At 55.7% G+C, this 14916-nt stretch overlaps 6 protein-coding genes across 6 annotated transcripts; 3 read left to right on the top strand and 3 right to left on the bottom strand.

The window, feature by feature from the left end:
- Positions 1-224: 224 nt before the first annotated feature.
- On the bottom strand, positions 225-5515 carry BAUCODRAFT_35847 (uncharacterized protein). The gene has a single exon (XM_007679867.1). The coding sequence runs from the start codon at positions 5374-5376 to the stop codon at positions 580-582; it is 4797 nt and encodes a 1598-aa protein (XP_007678057.1). The 5' UTR covers positions 5377-5515; the 3' UTR covers positions 225-579.
- Positions 5516-6294: 779 nt separating this feature from the next.
- Positions 6295-6955, top strand: BAUCODRAFT_554225 (uncharacterized protein). Its single transcript, XM_007680211.1, has one exon. The coding sequence runs from the start codon at positions 6444-6446 to the stop codon at positions 6741-6743; it is 300 nt and encodes a 99-aa protein (XP_007678401.1). The 5' UTR covers positions 6295-6443; the 3' UTR covers positions 6744-6955.
- A 1581-nt stretch (positions 6956-8536) lies between these two features.
- BAUCODRAFT_60042 (uncharacterized protein) lies at positions 8537-8845 on the top strand (the record flags this gene model as incomplete). The annotated part of the gene is made up of 1 exon (XM_007679963.1): positions 8537-8845. A coding segment is annotated over one exon (309 nt), but the record flags the coding sequence as incomplete, so codon positions are not given.
- Positions 8846-9231: 386 nt separating this feature from the next.
- BAUCODRAFT_149744 (uncharacterized protein) lies at positions 9232-9965 on the bottom strand (the record flags this gene model as incomplete). The annotated part of the gene is made up of 2 exons (XM_007680210.1): positions 9232-9816; positions 9870-9965. The coding sequence occupies 2 exons, from the start codon at positions 9963-9965 to the stop codon at positions 9232-9234; spliced, it is 681 nt and encodes a 226-aa protein (XP_007678400.1).
- A 364-nt stretch (positions 9966-10329) lies between these two features.
- BAUCODRAFT_35844 (carbohydrate esterase family 1 protein) lies at positions 10330-11925 on the top strand. Its single transcript, XM_007679866.1, has 3 exons — positions 10330-10595; positions 10649-11436; positions 11506-11925. Exons 1-3 carry the CDS (start codon positions 10530-10532, stop codon positions 11513-11515), a joined length of 864 nt encoding a protein of 287 aa, XP_007678056.1. The 5' UTR covers positions 10330-10529; the 3' UTR covers positions 11516-11925.
- A 307-nt stretch (positions 11926-12232) lies between these two features.
- Positions 12233-14823, bottom strand: BAUCODRAFT_554017 (uncharacterized protein). Its single transcript, XM_007680209.1, has 4 exons — positions 14644-14823; positions 13370-14572; positions 13106-13315; positions 12233-13048 (listed from the first exon to the last, which is right to left on the bottom strand). The coding sequence occupies exons 2-4, from the start codon at positions 14520-14522 to the stop codon at positions 12501-12503; spliced, it is 1911 nt and encodes a 636-aa protein (XP_007678399.1). The 5' UTR covers positions 14523-14572; positions 14644-14823; the 3' UTR covers positions 12233-12500.
- Positions 14824-14916: the final 93 nt, after the last annotated feature.

The following is a 14916-nucleotide window of genomic DNA, read 5'->3' as shown; positions in this document are numbered from 1 at the left end:
AGCAGCGATACCATAGCTACGCTGTAACACAATGAGAAGGCATTGTCTACCTACACTCTGCTCTCGTTCAAAGGCAATTGGCTATCGTGATAACGAAACGAATTGTCGATGTTACTCGGCTTGCTCCGATTTGAGCATAGACACAATGATCGCTAGTTGTCAGTCAGCGGGTTTGGCAAGCCTACGACTCAACTGTCACTGTGAGCAGCCTGAAATGAGGTTAAGGGACATGGAAGGCGTAGAGTGCTAGTTGATCAATGGCTAACTACCCTCAACCGAAAGTCACCGTTACTGCATCTGCACCATTGACCCCGTTCCATAGGCGTGAGCCTGATGCGTCTGCATTCCCAAACCTCGCTCGCTATGCTGTGGAATGTTGTTTACAAACCGTCCGTGCGACGGATTAATAGCCATGGTATCGTGGTGACATCGTTGCATATTGCTCGCTAGAACGCTCAATGTGGTAAGAAGAGATCATTGCCTATTGTCCTTCAAAACCCAGTCGAATTAGGTCCAGCCTTACTTGCGTGAATAGGAAATGCATTACACCTAAGCGAGCCAGTGATGCTGGTGGCGGGTTTAGACGCTTACAGTCCGGCGCCGTGCTTGCATTGGTTTCTGCGCATGGCAGATGAGCAGCCTGAAGCTCGTGCCTTGTTTCTGACACTCGCGCAAGAGGGCTTGGTCCGCCCATATGCTTCGATCGCCCGGTGGAAGCCTGGTCTCATAACAGGTCGAATACCACCAACGGCCAACCTTGGCCACCATTTTCGTGATGCCTTCATCTGTATTTTTGCCTTCGCCTGACTGACTCAGGCTGACATCGCTAAGGAGCTCTGCGAAGCTGACCTCATGCTTGGAACTGCCGCGCTTATCTGTCCGACGTAGATGCGGCTTGACTGATTCGCCCGAGCTCCGACTGCTGTGATCCTGACTGCGTGGGATCTGCCCAGCTGCTGGGATCCCAACGACACAGCGCTGCACATCCTCGAACCCTCTCTTACCGATCAAACGCAAGATCAGATCACTCGAGTTCCGAAGGCTGACATTAAGATCATGCGCCTGCATCCTGGTCTTCAGCCCGCGCACTGCATTCCGCGTTCTGGTGCCCATGTTCATTAGGTCCAGATCGAGAACTGCTACCTCGAGGTGGCCACCAGGTCTCAACACCCGCTTGCACTCATAGATGCAAGCGTGGTATGCGGCATCTGTGGTAGCGACCGGGAAGCGAAACAACACTGCAGAGAAGAAGCCTTTCGGAAACGGGAAAGCAGCCGTGATCGAAGTGTGGGGGTAATGCTTGTGGTTGGACGGTGGCGTCTGATTGATGCCAGGCCACGCCGTGCTGCCGTTAGTCAGAGCTGGGCCAAGACTGAAGACCTTGGCAGCCGGATACGTCAGCGCGACATAGTACGACCAGTCGCTTCCGAGGCCATCCAGAACGAGCACCTTGGGTTCGTCGGCAAGTCGCATCTCATTGTGGGCGGGACTGAATAGCACTCTGCCGAATGAGAGCCATTTGCTCGTCATCAAGGCCGCAAATCGCAAATTAGCTTGAGCAGCCTGCCCCTCACCATTGTCCTCTGCTATACCCAAAAGCTGGGTATCTCGCTTGAAGCGAGCGCTCGGAGTGAGGCTAGACTGCGAGTTGCGAAGGTTTGTCTCAGGCAGTGACGCTGATCTTGAATGCGCAGACGCCCGACTATAGCGCGATGACGATATGCTGGCTCGTGTGCCCGAAACGATAGCTCGTTGTGATTGTGTGGCGATGTTTGGGTTCACCTGTGATAGTCCGGTGTGATGGCGAGCGCTGTATACGCTCGAACGGTGCTCGCTGCTCGCAACAGGGTCAGGCAGAGCATTCGGAGTCGGAGCCGGCGACGGCGACGGCGACGGCTGCCTGAACCGAGCCATCTGTTGCGGTACACTTAGTACAGCAGGCACTGTGTTCGCTCGTGGCGGTGGCGGAAGCGTGGTCGCTGGCGGCTGGCTGTGATACAAAGGTGTCGGCATAGACGGACTATTAGGGTCGTACAGCGTATTCGCATACTGGAACGGCGCGCCAAGCGATAAACCCGTCAAGAGTGGTGTCGGCTGAGGCATCATATCGTCTAAAAGATCATTGTATTCAGCCCAAGGGTCATCCAGTTGAGGTAGTGGCGCAGCAGCAAGCGCGGCCAACCAACTGCCATTGCCAGAGCTACTAGAATAAGACAACTCGGAGTTTTTACGAGGCGCGAACGACATAAACTCCGGCGTCGGGTTGACGTCCATGCTTGTTCGATTCGTGGAGACGCTGGGCGGGTTAGTGTTGACGCTGCTCTTTTGCTCGCCGGTAAGCCCATCGGACTTTGTGCTTGTGCTTGAGACCGGCTGAGAGCCGGAGTCTATAGGACTGGCAAGCTCACGGATCTGGTTGTACAGAGTTCCGGGCGGTTTCACGCTGGGATGGGGCTGATTTCGGACGAATGGCCTGGAGAAGGAGTTGTCCGGCAGCTTTCGATCTCGGTCGCGCTTGGACACGACATTCGGTATTCGCCCAATGGGTGACAGGCGCGGTTGCCGTGGCGAGCCGTCTTGGGGCTTCTCCGGAGTACCGAATGGTGCAGTTGACGTATCGGGAGTGGTCATCAGCTGCGGTGCTGGATGATTGTTCGGCCGGGCGGTTGGGTCGATTCGAAGCTGCGGCAACTGCGACGACCTCGGAATCTCTACCATGTGAGGGGACAGTCGCGGAACTGCTGCCTCAGCACGTAGCAACTCCGGCGACTCGGAATAGTCTTGTCGCACCATGATGCGAGGCGGAGTCGGCTTCGCCCGAAAGTCGGGGTCTTTGCCATATTCGGATTTCGGTGGCGATGGTAGGAGACTAGCATGCCTGAGCTCGTAGGGGACGACTTTGGAAGCCCTCGTATCTTCGTACGCGGAGTCTTCCGGTGAACTCTCGTTCTCGTGCAGAAGTTGTTCGACCTCATACAGATCGACAGTATCGACAGAGTCGAGCATAGCATAATGCGCAACGGCCTGATAGGGGCCTTGTCCTGGCTCAGGTTTTGCCGAATCTTCCACTGGGGCTGCTCTTTGCTTACCTTTTGGACGAGGAGACGCCTGGGCGCGCTGTAAGAAGTTCCACTTGGGGTTCGGCTTTAAGGTTTGGGAAGGCTGGTGCCGCAGCCACAAGCCCTCCCTGCCTTCGAAAGGGTCGCCTCTGCCAGGCAGGGTGCTGTCGGTCTGTGGCCAGGCAGAAATTTCGTTGTCGTAACTGTCAGTGGACTGATGCTTTTGCGTAATGCTTGTGTTGATCGGCGCGAGAGCTTTTCCCGCCAGCCTACTCTCTGACTGCGGCTTTCGATAGGAAGGTCCATGCATTATCCGGCTCGGATAGCGCACTGACACATCATCCTCGCTGCTCTCAGCAGCAGAGTGCGTGCCGATGCTTCGCTTTACAGGCGAGATGCCACGCTCGGAGCCCATGGCGGATGGTAGCAGCTGCGGCTGTGGATAGCTACTTACGGAGGACGAAGTTGAGGAGTTTACCGTACTGATTCGTTTTAAGTCGGGAGTTGACACGGCATTGTCCGATGTAATTCCACTGCCGCGCAAGATGACCGGAGCTTGGCGTTCACGGAGAAACTCTTCGTGCTCTGATTCGACCTGGCTGCTGCCCACGCTGCTCTTGCGCGAAGCCGGGGGTGCAGGCATGCTGCTGTTCGTGCTATCCGTGCTTGGTGAACGCAGAGCAGTATTGCTCCCGGTGCTGCCACTGCGGCTGCGGAAGCCGAACCTACCATAGCCTTCATGCCCAGTGCCGGCGGCAGGACCTTTAGCAGGTGGCCGCTTGGGCTTCTCTGCGACTTTGCTAACATCCGCCTTGAATTTGCGGGAGAAGAAACCGAAGCGAGGCGATTTGCTTGGGCTTGGGGCTACGCTGACCACTGGAGAGTCCTGACGGTGTTGGCGATGCGTGGCCAGAATCTGATGGTCCGGCGTTGGCGCCCGTGTAAATTGTCGGGCAGAGGGTGGAGGCGAGACCGCAGAGTCGATACGCGGTGACGGCTGCCTCGAGGACGCTTTCGAAGCAAAGCCAAAGCGTTGCTTGAACGTTGGTGATGAGATTGATGTTGGCGTCTCTTGTGACGGAGTACGTTTATGGTAAGTGGTGTAGAGCGGTGGCAAGTCGCTTTGAACTACTCGAGTCTGGTACTGCATGTCGCCGAGGCTGGGCGTGCCTTCTCTGCTTGGCCGTAATGGCGGCAAAGGCTTCAAGGTATTAGGCTTCGTCGGTTCCACGTTGAGATGTGCAAGCTCAGGCGGAATGTGTCCAGGTGGTTTTGCACTTCGTGTCGATGACGCAGTCGGTCTTGCATATGAAGGCATCGACGAACCGTCTACACTATCAGTTGATGTCGATGTTCGCCGTGGCAGCTCCTTCCGACGAGGTACCTTTGCCGACACCGTCGGCTTGACAGTCGAGTTCGACGAGGATGTGGATGTCTCTCGGACAGGCGGCAGGCCGAGACGTGATGTGCCATTTCTTACAGTCGAATCGTCTGCTTGAAGAGGCTTCCTTTGGTCAGGCGTCTTCCGCGAGGCTCGAGAATCTCCTTTACTCAAGGCTGTTATGGCCGGTGAGTAAGACGAGACTGAGCTCGGAGTCGGTACGTGACTGAACGGTGAAGTGGTGTATCTTGTTGAAGGCGTCGCCGAAGGTACATAACGTGGACCTGTCGGCGAAGCCATGTTGCGGGTCACTGACGGTCGTCGACTGATCTCGTATTCTGACTCAGGGTTTGGCGTGTATCGTACGCTGGTCGAAGCATGAAGGGTGGTAGATGGCAGCGAAATACCCAATACCGTGTGGTCGAAAGTCCCACTGTGTCGCTCCTCCCGAGTGTATGCAGACGCTCTGTCTAACTCTCCTGGCTCAATGTGTGCCTTCCTCTGGAGTGTGTAGTAGGAAGGCTTCTTCCGCAAAACATTAGATCTAGGGCTGTCGAATGTGGAGGCGGACGATCCAGATACCAGAGAAGGTGTACGTATGACTGGCGATGTGTAGCGATTTGTCGAAACTGTGGTCATCAGAGGCCGAAAGTGTTCGGATGGTATTAGCATGGATGTCCTTTCCGGCGCGGAGGGCCCATTAGCGTTGTTAGTCGCCGTTGGTGTCCTTGACGATGCGCTCCTTGCACTATGCTCGGCCTTATCCGAGCTTCTCGCCTTCTTCGCCAGCCGTGATACATGCTGCGCTGCATTGCTCTTATACTCTGGCCCACCAGAGCCGCTCGGGTTGCGAGTTAATTGTTCGCGTGACACCTCGGAAGGATACTGAGTCTGTTGGGTTATGTGTCCAGAGTGCGATTTGTGCGGTCTTGACATTGCAATCTGCGTTCGCGATCTGCCTTGGGCAATAGAGAACGAAGTCGAGTACCTGGGAAGACCAACATCAGGCTCATTAGGTCATTTATGATTCGTATCCCGTGTGCGCATATAAGCTGAAGATGTAAGCTGAACGTCTATAGTGACAGGCTCGTCAGCGACCAGCGCCCAACGAAGAGAGTAGAAGATAAGCTTTGATGCGACAACACAGTACGAGGTTGAGGCGAGAAAATAGAATAGGCACCTTTGTACACCGAAGCGTATAGTGGCCAGAGAGTTCGGTCGCGTGCTGCGTTGGCGTCCTCGGAATCCCAAAGCCGCTACTGCATACAGTTTGCACCGCCACCCACGTCGGAAGTACCGACATGCGGCAAGCTGCACTTGCGCAAGTTCTGCCACAATCCAACGGCCGATGAATACGTGTTCGATGCACACTGGACACGGCGGACCTGTCTTGTGCAAGTAATCAAGATGACTTGCTGCTCTTGTGCCGATCTTCGTGTGGAGCCTCGGGCCTCGCGGGCAGCGTCGCGGCTCGCTTTAGGGTACCGACACGAAGCAGAGAAGATTTCGAGTTAGCCTGTCGCCTCTGCCGAGCAACACGTCGTGTATAGTTAGGTGTTTGATCCCTTGGTGAGGTTTGTCGAAAGTGATGTCAAAGAAACAGTAGAGGTAGAAGGTCGACCAGACAAGCTCACAAGCCCACCATAAGCCGTTAATACTTGCAGTCTTGCCCAGGAAGGATCACGAGCGCAGCTCAGCGCATCGGGAGCGTGCATCCGCAGACATGGGCAGCTAGGCGCCGCGCGCGAGGAAGAAAGTTGGCCTGCATAGTTGTCATCGCGCGATCCTGACAATAGGCATTTCTGCTGCAATGTTGAGCCATTCACGAGGAGAGAGAGAAGGAGGGGCTGCCGATTGGCGAGACTGTGCAGGACAAGCTGCATGCAACGTGAGCATGGAGTGCCGGTGGGCCTATGCGTCCCCGGTCATTTCGGTTTCCTGAGCTCATCGCGTCGGCCACAGCTGGATAACCTCACCAGGTTTCGAAGAAGGCTGCCTGAAAGATGCTTAGATGCGCGGCTGAGTGCGTAGACATAGTCGTTGAGGGCCTTTGCTGTGGTGAAGTCAAGATGGTCTACTTTCCACGCGTTTGCGGACCTCCGCCCGATGAAAGACCGCATCACTCTCAACCACTCGTGCTGTCCTTTGGCAGACTCTCTGTCTCAGGCTCCACTGTAACTGCCATGCGGTCCGCCGGCGGCTCGTGGCAGCAGTCTCGAGTCTCAATCCATCTGTCAGCGGAGACTCGCAATGCCCTCGGCGCGTCTACGCGTGGCTATTGGACAGCTCCCTCATCTTCGTAAGATACTTCATTACCGTTTGTGGCGGCACAATCTAACAATGTTTACATTTTGGGATGGCATATCGTTCCGACCAACGTCATTCAAGGTGAGGTCAATCGTGAAATCATCAATGGACGTGTACCTGCAATGACGGCAGCAGCAGCGTACGGTCGCGTTCTCGGACGATACACTGTATTCGACAACGCGCATGGGACATGTGATCCCCCAATGACGGCACACCATCCCAATTTAAGTGATCCGTCGTTGTGACAGTCGGAGACATTCTGCCACGCCTCTTCGCTCTCGTGGACCTTATCCGCCCTATACTACCACCATGACGGATCCAAGATGCCATCCCGAGTGTGGGAGCCTGCCTAAGCGCCCGAGGATTGCATCCTGGTTGACACACCCTCGATGAGCTCTGACTGGTTCGCGCTGACGGAGGCTAAACGCTGGCGTACATGAGCCCTCGATCACATGACGTGATGGAGGATGGGCTCGAGATCTGACTCGTGGCCGGCTGATTTGTGCCGAGTTCTACCGATGGTAACAGTCTTACCAACATGGGCACCACCCAACCGGGTCCTCCGCATTTTGGTAGACGGCGTGGTGTGGAGGAGTCGCCCGCTGCTGCCGTACGACGCTCGATGCGTGCACAGTATGTGGAGACCTCGAGAAGGCGAGGTGCTTCTCCACCGTAGCACCCTCGGCAAGCATGACTGTCATGGGTGGACGTGAGGGTACAAGCTACAAGGTGGCGTCCGTTCATTACCGTCATGTGGAAATATGTCCAGGGCGAATGTGCCTCGTTGACAAGTCCAAGCCACCGGAGACCGTACCAGGACGTTGGCCCCGCCCGGCCGTTCTCCATTCTCGGACCGCTATGTCAATTTGCGGGCCGCATCCACTGTTTGTTCAAGTAGCACGCTATCGGAGCGTTGCTAGTGTCAAAGTCTGTCCTCACCTGGGTCGAGAGCGGCACGAACCTTACGGCCTCGAAATCCCCAGTCGTTTCAGCTAGCGACACGAGTGTCTGTGGCGTACACCGAAGTGTTCATTGCTCCGTTCATTGACTTGCGCAACAACTGAGTTCGAAAGTAGTCTTCTCGGTACGTGCAATATCATAGAAGATCACAATATCCACCGGAGATGAAAGGGTTTGGTGGGTGTCTTAGGTAAAACGAACGATCTGTGACTGCTCGTCGTGCTTGAAGCTTGTGGTATTGCCGATCCTGTCGAACGGCAGTGCACACATTATAGCCAGTGTAAGCTCATGACATCGATCTGAACAGTGTCGCGCCGAATGTGACTAGACTGATTAGGCAGGCACGAATACAAAAAGCGGCTATACCCGCGTCAAAGCTTCGGTTTCGCAAGATGCTGCCATCGCAACAAGCATCTGCTTCGAGAAGGAGATACTACAAGGTCTCAAATTGTGAATTGCTCCTCACAGAACCGTCGCTCTAGTCATTGCTTGCTGGGCTATCCATATTGAGCAGTAGAAGACTTCGCTCGATATCGTTCGAATTTGCCGAACGAGTAGTGTATTAGCCAGTAGTCTCAGCATCAGACGTGAACCACAGATACCGTTTCGACCTGCTCGTGTAGTCTCACAAGTCAGCACAAGCATGTGAAGCAAGGTAACAGTCGCAACGTTCAATGCTCAAGGTTACTGAACACGATGGACCCTTTGACGCCCTCGCAATGGAGCTGCTTCCGGACTTCTACCGAAGGAGTGAGACTTCGTTACCATCGCAAATCGTAGTGTTGTCCGCGCACAGGTCACCGTCATGTCGACAGCCAGCGACGTAGTTCTACCGCGAGTCGCTATTACTTATTGCACTCAATGTCGATGGATGCTAAGGGCTGGATACTTTGCCCAAGAGCTGCTCTCCACATTTGGTACCAGCATCGGCGAGATCGCGTTGATTCCGGCCACGGGTGGCATCTTCACAGTATACCTCACACACCAGTCTGAGGCCGCAAGTGAAGTACAGCAGATACTGCTGTGGGATCGGAAGGCTGAGGGTGGCTTCCCGGAGACGAAGATACTGAAACAGAGGCTAAGAAATCATATTGAGCCTGATAAGAAGCTCGGACATTCGGACACGCCGTCCTCGAAGGCTGGCGCAAAGGTGAATGGCGACGGGCAGAGTAGTGTGGACAGTCAACCCGATGGCAGCATGAACGTGTCGAAGATGGCGTCGCATGGAGACCGTGTTGCAGCGAAGCTGGCCGGAGAAGTTGCGCCCCAGCTTGCATCGCAAGAAACCTCGAATGCGCAATGCGAGGATTGCAAGTGACACGACCTTAGAAATCACAATACTGTTTGACAGCGCCGGCTAATCAGGAAGAAAGTCGCACAACAGGTGTATTTGGAGGAGGAACAGTGAAGCTCAATGGGGACTTTCCTAACATGTCATACCTAGCATGTCGAGCACCATGACGCTGAACCGTACCGCGATGTTGCGAGTCCCAATTCCTGTTCTGCTGCGCCCGCACTACGTGGCTACTTCTGCCCGCCAGTGATCAAGCTCAAATACACGCCCCACCCCAAGCCAACCAGGCTGCCCACGAGCGTCCTGTACTCGAAGGGCACGAGCGTAAACTGCACGACACTGACCGCGGGCCACAGTTTCTGTCCCGCGAAAATCATGGGCCAGAATTGCTCGTGGACATCCTGCTGGATCCGCGCCAGACTATAGCCGCGGAGCAGCGCGATGCCGGCGATGAAGAGGAGGGTATTCACCGCGGCGCCGATGGTCTGGTCGAGGGAGAACTTGATGGCGGTGTTCTTTACATTGAGCTTTTTGCTCGCCTTTTGCGGGGTGAGTGGTACCGTGGAGGCGGTCATGGCGCCATCGGTTGTGCGCTTCTCGAGCGAGCCATTGCCCTTACCGTCGACGCCCGAGCTTTGGCCGCTGACGGCGTCATCGACCAGCTTCTCTTTCTCCGGTGGGGAGAGCTTCTCCGTGTAGCCTGGGAATTGCGCTTCGAGCCAGCTTTGCCAGATGTAGTTGGGTGGGCAGGAGATGAGGGTGAAGAGGATGAAGTTGATGAAGTCGGCGCGGTTGAAGGTGGTGAAGAGGGATTGCTGTGCGTTTGCGTCAGTGCAGACCTGATGTGAGGTGTCATGATTCAGCCCACCTCGCCTCTATAGGCAGTGATGCTCTGGGCTAGGATATTGGAAATACCGCTCAGAATAGCTGCCTGAATCGTCGCCCGGACTATAGGTGCGTCCATTGTTGGGAATAGGTGGAGGACTGATATAGGCTTAGGGACGGTGGTAGACTATGCGGCTGTTCGTTTGCGCTTGCTACTGCGATGCTGCTATCGGGGTCGTTGGCGACATCTCAACAGATGTCTCTTGAGTGCGACAAGCAATAGCTACAGTCCTCACCCTGTTTACCCACTACCCTTTGCGGAAGGTGTGGCTGATGACGTCGACCTCGCAGCGACTCCTTCATGGCATCCCTTTCCCTCTTGCTCGCCCGAAGGCCATCGCCAAACACCTTCATACGTAGAGATGGATACGGTCGCACGCGCAAGCACTGCACCATCCACACGCGTGCAGATGGCGTACCTCGTCGTTACCGTCAGAGTTTATGCGCGATGGCCGTCTCCCAAGCGTGACGTAGGCGGGGGCACATAAGAGTAAACATTTGCCCCTCCAAACGCTCCATGAAGCCGTGGAGGTGGACATCAACTGCCGAAGCTCCGTGTTAACAGTCATTTCTGGACAGTAGCCATAGCCCATATCATTCACTGACGCTGACATCGCACATCCGGCATACCACTCACTCCACGATGGCATTTGAGACAACCGCAACCATCGCCAGCTTCGGCGGCAAGCTGCTCAAGCTCGCTCACAATGTATGCCACGCCGGCTCGAGGGAAGTACCTATGGCTGACGGACGGGTTACCAGGCCAAGTCCACCTCGTGTCAGATGAAGTTGAACCTCTACCTCCCGCCCTCAGCGTCAGCCTCAAAGCCAGCACCCGTTCTCTTTTACCTCGCTGGCCTAACCTGCACCGGCGACAACGGTGCAGAGAAAGGCTTCTTCCAGCACAAGGCCAGCCAACACGGCATCGCAATCGTCTACCCGGACACCTCCCCTCGAGGCCTGGGAATCCAGGGCGAAGACGAGTCGTACGACTTCGGCAGCGGCGCCGGCTTCTACGTCGACGCGACCAAGGACCCGTGGAAGCATGGCTACCGAATGTACACCTACATCACCGAAGAGCTACCGCACGCCCTCTTCGAGCACTTCAAGGAGCTGGACGGCAAGCGCGTGAGCATCACGGGGCACAGCATGGGCGGCCACGGCGCCCTGACGCTGTTCCTCAAGAACCCCGGCAAGTACAAGTCCGTCTCCGCCTTCGCGCCCATTACGAACCCGACAAAATGTCCGTGGGGAGAGAAGGCGTTCATGGGCTACTTCGGCGAGGATCAGAAGCAGAAGTGGGCGGAACACGATGCGACGGAGCTCTTGCCCAAATTCAAGGGCGACACGGATATCTTGATCGATGTTGGAACGGGCGACAACTTCTACAAGCAAGGCCAGCTGCTGCCCGAGAACTTTGAGAAGGCGGCGAAGGACTCGGGCAAGAAAGTGAATGTGCGGTACCAGGACGGCTACGATCACAGCTACTACTTCATTTCGACGTTTGCAGGCGACCATGTGGATCATGCGGCGAAGTATTTGTTGGCACAGTAAGTATATTTCGCCGCCCTGAATAGGCTTTCGTGAAATGGCAAATATGCTGGTACTGATGAGGCTAGGAAGCGGTAGGGACGCAGCGACCGTGCGGCAAAAGCTATAGACTTTCTACCTTCAGTACACAAGCTTAAGCAATACGTGCATCATGCGTAGCGCTTCGAGGTGTATAGCTCCTCTCCCGACTCAGACCTCGAGCCCATACCGTCTGCCCACCATCTTAACATTCCTACTCTCACCTAGGGAATCCTTGGTCAACCCGCTATATGCAGGGTACATCGATTTGGTAGTTCCGCCGCAGTGGGATTGCACATGGAAGCAGCTGGGCATTCACTAGATAATTGCTCATTGCAGTACGGCCATGGCAAGAAAAGCACCAGGAGCGTTTGATATGGTTTTCATCACCGCTGAGCTACGGTACTCACAAGCTGTAATCCTCGCATGAGCCACACTTGACGCTCTAAGCACAATACTCATATCGCCACGCCTCAGCGCCTCAAATCGCAGCCCATTGCGCGCACTCATGAGTAACAAGAAGCTCGGGAAGGCACGCAGCTCATCAACACGACCGCGCAATAACAAGCATCAATAACCTTAGAGCCCACACAATAGTGGCTAACATGCACAAAAGGCCTCTCCATGATGCTCACAACCAGCCCACGCTACGTTATGTGGACGAGGTCGCACCAAACTCCACCGCCGGACAATATGGACAAGATGGCCCACCACGCATCCCCACTCGCCCTCCTGTCTATAGTTTCGTTGCTGCTGTGTGCCGGCAGGTAGAAGTACATGGCCTGTGGTAAGGTGCCGAAAAGGAAAGAAATACGCTCTTTAGTCTCTCTCGTGAGAGATCTGCCGTTGTCGCGTCCATGACCGCGTTTGCATCCGTCTTCTCTTCCAAACGGGCTTGCGTTTCGGGACTCGTCCGTTGCGTCGTCGATATTATGTTGCTGTTATCGTAGTGTACCTCGCGTGCTGCGTCGCGAGAAGGGGTATCATCGCACTGATTGGTTGGGTACATGCCGTGTTTCGCTCCAGCAACCGACACGTCCCTGACTCACTCGACCTTGACCCCGGCAGAAGCCGGGCTGGCACTATCAACAGCATCCGCCCGCTTCTCCGTCGACTCCTCCACAACACACTGCTCCCCAAGCTTCCTCTCCATCTCCTCCAGCATCCTCCGCAACCGCAAGTTCTCCGCAGCCTCCTCCTGCTGCTTCTTCTGCATGTTTCGAATGTACACATTAGCAGACTCGACGGTGGCAGCCTTGCTGCTGTTACTCTTCGCCGTGGCGTCTTCCTTGCTCTCCTTACTGTCGCCGTCCGCGCCTGGGCCGGTCTCGGGGCTCTCGTCACCATTACCGCAGCCTTTCGCTTTGCCCATTAGGTACTCGCGTGGGAGTAGAGATTGCATCTCCTTCAGTGCTTCGTTGATGCGGTTCCGCCGGCCTTGTTCGGCAACCTTGTGCGACGTCCGTTTTGAGGTCAGACCGGTGGAAAGAGAATCCGGGTATGTAACGCCAGGTAGATGATTGCCCTCGAGCAGATTCTGATAATTAGACTTTGAGGCCAGTAGAAGAGCGTGGGTACTTGAGTTTAGAGACGCTGCCGAGTCATCAGCCACGATGCCAGATCCGTTAAAGCGATATTGCAGTGACCTACAGCCTTCAGGGAGCAGTGGCTTTATGCTTGGACTGATCTTTGGACGTAGCGCTGGTGAAGTCAGAGCGGAGCCGCCGGCTCCTACGCTGGACCGCTTCTTCGCGGGGCCTTTGAAGGCGGACTTCTTGTCCTTTAGGAGAGCGCCCGGAGTGCTGGCAGAGACAGGCGACGCAACCACAACTGGGCTGGGTAGTGCCGAGGGCGGGCGAGCTGAAGACGGAGTGCTTAGTGCATCCAGCTTTGGTGTTTTGCGAGCAGACATACGTGGAGTCGGCTGCGCTGAGCCCGCTGGTGGTATTTGTGTGTTGATTTGCGAAAGCGCGGGCCGTTGCGAAGCCTGCTGGGAAGCTGCTTCTGGCAGCTGTAGTTCATCCAACACTATAGGTTCGCTCGCGCCCCGGTCGTGATGGGGTGCTTCGTGTAACTGTTGCTGGACACCGTTCCTTTGTAGCAGAGACTTCGGTGTGGCGGCCGCTCCGACTCCCGCACCGTTTATCCGATGCTGCTGCTGCTGCTGTGCCATTACTACTGGCGAATGATGCATCGCGGAGCCTGGTCTTGGTGGCGGACCCATCAACGCCTCGCTAAGTGGTTCAGGGCTGATGCTGCCATCGTCCGAACTGGCCTGGAAAGCCGCTGGTATGTGCAAGCCCGCAGATCCAGGCTGGAACTTGGCCGACTTCGGCGCCTCCACAATTAGACTCTCCATCTCTTTAGGAGGCACAAGCGCGGAAAGCATAGTCCCAGACTTGCGTTTCTGCGGCTTCTGAATCGGACTCTGCGTTACTCTGCCATTCATACCAGCGCTTCGTGGGGTTGCCACCTTCCTTCTCGGCTTCCTGGACTGAGCGGTCGCCGACTCCGGCAACGCGATACCAGCATCGCCCATGTCCACATCCAAGTTTGGGTCTGTCGGTGAGGTTGCATTAGAGCTAGGTGCCGTGCTTGGGTTGGTGTAGTATCCTTGCAGATGTTGCTGGGTCTGCTGGTGCGCCTTGGCTGCGTTTTGAGCATGGAGCATAGGCGAAGTAAGAGGCGAGAAGTACGCGCCAGGGATTGTGAATTCCGGCTGCACGTTATACTGCGGGGTGCCTGCGGGCGATACCATAGGCGTGAACGCAATCGCGTCGTCCTTCCGGATCTGGTAGCGCTGCTCCAGCATGGCACGCTGCTGTGCATCTAGCTGTTGGTTCTGCTGCATGAAGCGGCCAGCTTCTCCATGCATGTTGTAGCTGTTGGGCGTGGGCGGGATGTGGTCGGTTGGAAAAGCCTGCTGGTGCTGGAACTGGAACGGATGTGTTGTGGGATGTTGTTGATATCGCATGCTCGCCTGATACATTGCATCCGTCGCAAAAGGCACGCTTGTAGGCACCTGGGTGGTAGGGAGAGACATGAACTGTTGCGGATGATGCTCCATACCCTGATGCACGCCAAAGTGATCGTGTCCGCCAAAGTCTTGTGTTGCAGTACCGGGAGGCTGAGCCACTGGACTAATCCCAGCAAAGGGCGTGCCTGAGTGTGACAGCCTCTCGGCCTGCTGCATCTGCTCCATCAAGTGCGTGGCATTGCCATTCTGAAGGGTGTTCAGGTCCATGTCCCCGAAGTCCAAGAGGTTGGCAAAGTCTTCCAGATCCCCGTTCGACATTTGCGCCATGGCGTCAAGCTGCTGCTCTGTCTGCGGCCATGGCTGATGGGCGGCGGTGTTCATCCCAGCGGCCCACTCAGAGGACCGCGCGAGATGACGAAGCTGCCTGTATGCGACAATATCCCGTCTCTGTTACAATGGTGACTCGCCGTTCGATGTATGACTC

Source organism: Baudoinia panamericana, assembly GCF_000338955.1.
Source record: "Baudoinia panamericana UAMH 10762 unplaced genomic scaffold BAUCOscaffold_9, whole genome shotgun sequence".
Taxonomy (NCBI): domain Eukaryota; kingdom Fungi; phylum Ascomycota; class Dothideomycetes; order Mycosphaerellales; family Teratosphaeriaceae; genus Baudoinia; species Baudoinia panamericana.
Note: the sequence above shows the minus strand (reverse complement) of the source record. Positions and strands in the feature narration are given on the sequence as shown.